The 5,192-nt window shown below is 37.8% G+C and overlaps 1 protein-coding gene across 1 annotated transcript; it reads left to right on the forward strand.

Moving 5' to 3' along the window:
- The first annotated feature begins 1,045 nt into the window (after nt 1-1,045).
- LOC139189853 (secreted RxLR effector protein 161-like) lies at nt 1,046-1,720 on the forward strand. Its single transcript, XM_070809097.1, has one exon. It carries the CDS (start codon nt 1,046-1,048, stop codon nt 1,718-1,720), a length of 675 nt encoding a protein of 224 aa, XP_070665198.1.
- Nucleotides 1,721-5,192: the final 3,472 nt, after the last annotated feature.

Below are 5,192 nucleotides of genomic sequence, written 5' to 3' on the forward strand. Positions count from 1 at the left end.
GATGAACTTATATTTATAAGTAGTGGAGGTCACTGGTCATGATCGCGTTAAGTAAAATTCCTGGCATAAGTATCATGCTGTTCATAGTTACGAATGCCTTGTCAATGCTTATGATTTTCACATAACTTAATGATCTTTGATATGCATCTCTATCATGTTGTTCGTGTAAGGAACTTGATAAGAATAATTTGGTTGCGACGCTGAGTCCAATTCAATGAACTTAGGAAAATTTGAGCGTTAATTAGTGTTATCCATGGTTAATCTGAGGTGTTGTCATTCATGGTCAATAGGAATAATAACTAGAAATCGATTTGTATGCGTATGTGTCATGTGTGGAGATGAACCCTCTAGCTAGCCATTCACCCATTAAAACACCCAATTTCATCCAAAGTTGTTTAAAGTCTTTAAATCTGTTTGCTTTTACTTTAAATTCATCAAAAACCACTCCCCATTTATATTTCATGTCTTTTAGTTAGAATCTGTCCAAACTGGTTTCTTTTTAGTGTTTTGAGTCAACATAAGTTAGAATTCGTCAATTTGTTTTGAGTCTTTTTGGTTCAATTTTCGTCCAAAGTCATCCTTAGTGTTAGTTTTGAGTCAATTTGTTTGTTTTGTGTAGTTTTGAGTAGTTTGAGTCAGTCTTGAGTCATAAGAGTCTAGTTAAGCGTAATTGAGTCTAATTTGAGTAGATTAGCAGACCTTCCTAATCCCCGGCCTAGAACGATCTCTACTTATTCATACTACAATTGTCAAAAAGAGGGTTTAAGTTTGAGTGCTAGTTTATATCACATCATCACATTCCGGATTTGCAATCGTTGCAGTTTATGTCGATGACATGAACCTCATTGGGACTCCTGCAGAGCTTGAGGAAATTGCTACACACTTGAAATCAGAATTTAAGATGAAGGATCTTGGGAAAACTCGATACTGTCTCGGCCTGGAGATCGAGCATTGTTCAGATGGAATCCTAGTACATCAATCGAACTACACCCAAAAGGTGTTTCGACATTTTAATGAGGATACATCGAAGTCTTCGAGTACACCCATGGTCATTCGAACTCTAGATGTTAAACAAGATCTTTTCTGTCCAAAGGAAGATGAGGAAGAGATTTTGGAACCTGAAGTTCCTTACTTAAGTGCAATTGAGGCTTTATTGTACTTGGCTCAGTGCACTAGACCCGACATCTCCTTTGCTGTGAATCTATTGGCTAGATACAGCAATGCGCCCACACGCGGGTATTGGAATGGTGTTAAAGACATTTTCTGCTACCTCAAAGGTACTACGGATTTGGGTTTGTTCTATACCCGCAAATCTCCAAGTGTTGCCATCCTATATGGCCATCAGATTGATTCTCGCCTTGTTGGTTACGCATATGCTGGATATCTGTTTGATCCACATAGAGCACGTTCTCAAACGGGTTATGTCTTTACCGTTGGAGACACCATTATATGTTGGAGGTCTACTAAGCAAATGCTAGTTGGGATTTCGTGTAACCATGCTGAGATTCTCGCCTTACATGAAGCATTGAGTGAGTGCTTTTGGCTGAGAGAAGTTATGGAACATATTCGAAGTAATAGTGGTCTTACATCAGTCATTGACCTTCTTACGACTATCTTTGAAGACAATGCAGCATGTATCGAGCAGCTGAAGAAGGGATACATCAAGAGAGACAACACCAAGCACATAGCGCCGAAGTTCTTTTACTCACACCACCAGTAGCAACATCAGAACATTGAAGTTAAGCAAATTCGTTCCTAGGACAACCTGGCCGACCTCTTTACCAAGTCATTGCCTAAGTCTACATTTCAGAAGCTCGTCCAAGGAATCAATATGCGTAAATTATCTGAGTTGAATTGCTTGTAGTTCTCTTATTTAGAAGTTATGTCTAACTCAGGGGGAGTATCTAGAAGCATACTCACATGATCTTAATGTACTCTTTTTCCTACGATTAGGAGCATTTTTTCCCACTGGGTTTTTGCTACCTAACAAGGTTTTAATGAGGCACCCATCCTGGGATGATCATACTCTGTTGAGTTTACTACCTTCGTCCAGTTTGACGTTCGTTTTAGACATTATGCATACTTCTCACTTTTCTCCTTAGTCTATGGGTTTTCCCCATGCCTTGAGTTTTACCATAGCGAGTTTTTGTGAGTTTTACTACAAATGCATACTTCACTTAAATTTGAGACTCGCGATCACCCGTTGTGCCAATGACTTCATCAACTATTCTACCTTATCTACTGAAGATCTGATGCGATGGTTTGTTGAGTATTTAAACACTCAAGGGGGAGTGTTGCAGTCATATTTAGAATAGGAATGTGATTGTGTAAATCCTAGGGAATCTGGGAAAGTATCTTAAAATCCTATTAGGATTAGATTACCTATTAAATATTGTAATCCTAAAGGGAAAGGTTTTACCCTTCCTACTACTATAAATAAAGGCACAATGAGGTGAATCAAACACACCTCACAATTAAATCAATATCTCTTCTCTCTCAATATTGCCGAACCCCTCTCTCTCTCTAAACCCTAGATCGTTCAATCAAATAGGCCTACAACATATCTCATATTATTTGACAATTAAGTAAATCAATAATTAGCGAGATATCTATCCTATTAGGTCATGGATTCTGAAGGTGCTAAAGATATGTATTATGGCTTTCCCTATGAGCAAGAAACCTAATACTTTGAACTATAAAATAAGGCTTAGGCCCCACTCTCATACACATTATTCTACCACAAAACCCTACCCTATAAAGGAGTGCATAAGGCATGAACAGAGAGAGAAGATATTTGCTTGTTGCTGCAATTTGTGGTTCATCTTTGCTCTGTATCAATGTCTTCTCAAGGTTAATACTTTCAGTGTGCATATCACAAATTGATATGTTTTCGTCAAAAAAATTGAATATAATGAGGTTTCTTCCAAAACACTATATCTTTAAAAAAGATAAAACGTCATGCAAACATAATTTCTTTAATCTAGTATTTTTATTTGAACCTATTTATATATCATCGTCTTCCATGTATCTTCGTTCTTTGATCATCTAGCTAGCATGGAGATTGGGGACTTCAATTTGTGGCGTCTGTCTTACTTTGCATGTTTGTGTCAAAGTCGATCACTTCACTTCACTCCACCAAATGATTGTTTTCGGATTAATGGTCAATGGGGACGAGGTTTTGCCACGAACGTATGCATATCACCTTCTTTATCCATTGCTCAATGATTAGTAAAGTTTTCCTTGATTTTTAGATAAATAAATTATAGACTTTCTCATATTTTATAGACATTGACAAAAAAGTCAGATATCAAATCAAATCAAATATCAATGGCACATCGTTAAAAAATCGAGTAATAATTAACAAATAAAAAATCGTAACATATCCTTAAAAACAACAATTTGTTGTGGCTTATATTTAACTGACATGGAAAGATGGCCGACGGTACAGAGAGAATAGAGAGAGATGTGTTTATAGGATTGTGTAGAGGATATGTTATTTCCCTACGCAATGCCTTTATTTATAGTAATAAGAGAGAAGAAATCATTCTCCTCCAAGAAATACAAGTCCATATAGGAAAGAATAACTAGAATCAAATTTAATCTAGAATTTATACAATCACACTTAAACTAGAAGTTTACAACTCTCCCCCTTGAGTGTGTAAATACTCAAGTAGATTCGGCATTATGTAGAAGTTGAGGAAGTTGATTCATCGACACTAATTCTAGGAACACGCTATTCTCAATGAGGTAGGAACTTGCATGAGGAACTAAGTCTCATAAAAAACCTATGGTTATGGCAAAAACCCAAGTAGGGACAAAATCCATAGTCTAAGGAAAAATGCGTGAGTAATGCAAGGTCAAATGAAACGTCTACAGGACGTCATCAGGGATATGATCAACCCAAGGTGGGTGACTCGTTAAAACCTAGTTAGGTAGCAAAAACCCAGTGGGAAAATGCTCATAATCGTAGGGAAAAAGAGTACATTAAGATCAAGCAAGTATACTTCAGGATATTCCCTATGGGTTTGACATAATTCCAAAGAGAACTAGCAATGTTACAACTCAGAAAGTTTACGCATACCAATTCCTTGAACAAGCTTCTGAAACATTGCATTTGGTAGTGATTTGGTGAAGAGGTTGGCTAGATTGTCTTGTGAATGGATTTGCATGACTTCAATATTCTAATGCTCTTGTTGTTGATGTGAGAAGAAGAACTTCGGTGCAATATGCTTGGTGTTGTCTCCTTTGATGTAACCCTTCTTGAGCTGTTCGATGCATGCTGCGTTGTCTTTATAGATCATCGTCGAGATGTCAACGACGGGGTAAAGATCACATGAGCTTTGAATATGGCCCACAACTGCTCTCAACCAAAAGCATTCTCCAATTGCTTTATGTAAGGCAATAATTTTAGCATGGTTAGACGGAGTGACAACTAAGGTCTATTTAGTTAACCTTCAAGAGATTGCGGTGCCTCCAATGGTAAAGACATAACCTGTTTGAGAGCGTGCCTTGTATGGATCAAATAAGTATCCTACATCGGCATAACCAACAAGGCGAGAATTGACTAGAGATAAAGGGGGTGCGGCATCACTCAAGGATTCGTAGGGATAGAACAAGCCCAAATCCATAGTACCTGTCAGGTAACGGAAAATGTCTATAACACTAGTCCAGTGTCTGCGTGTAGGTGCATTACTGTATCTTGCCAAAAGATTAATAGTAAAGGAGATGTCAGGTATAGTGCATTGAGCTAAGTACAATAAAGCGCCCATCGTACTTAGATAAGGAACTTCAGGCTCCAAAATCTCTTCATCATCTTCCTTCGGATAGAAGGGATCTCATTTTGCATCTAGCGATTGAACGACCATAGGAGTACTCAATGGTTTCGCTTTATCTTCATTAAAGCAGCGCAACACCTTCCGGGTGTAGATCGTTTGATGTACTACGATTCTATCTGAACGGTGCTCTATCTCGAGACCGAGACAGTATCGAGTCTTTCCTAGATCTTTCATCTTAAATTCAGCATTCAGGTATGCACCAGTTCTTGTGAGTTCTTCAGGAGTTCCGATGAGGTTCATGTCATCAACATATATTACAACAATCGCAAAATCGAAATGTGACTTCTTAATGAACACACAAGGGCATAGTTCGTTGTTCACATATCCCTAACTAGTCAAATACTCACTCAGACAATT

Source organism: Malus domestica, chromosome 12, assembly GCF_042453785.1.
Source record: "Malus domestica chromosome 12, GDT2T_hap1".
Classification (NCBI taxonomy): domain Eukaryota; kingdom Viridiplantae; phylum Streptophyta; class Magnoliopsida; order Rosales; family Rosaceae; genus Malus; species Malus domestica.

Coding starts and splice junctions, on each gene's coding strand:
- LOC139189853 (XM_070809097.1), top strand. CDS start 1,046: ATGGTCATTCGAACTCTAGATGTTAAACAAGATCTTTTCTGTCCAAAG.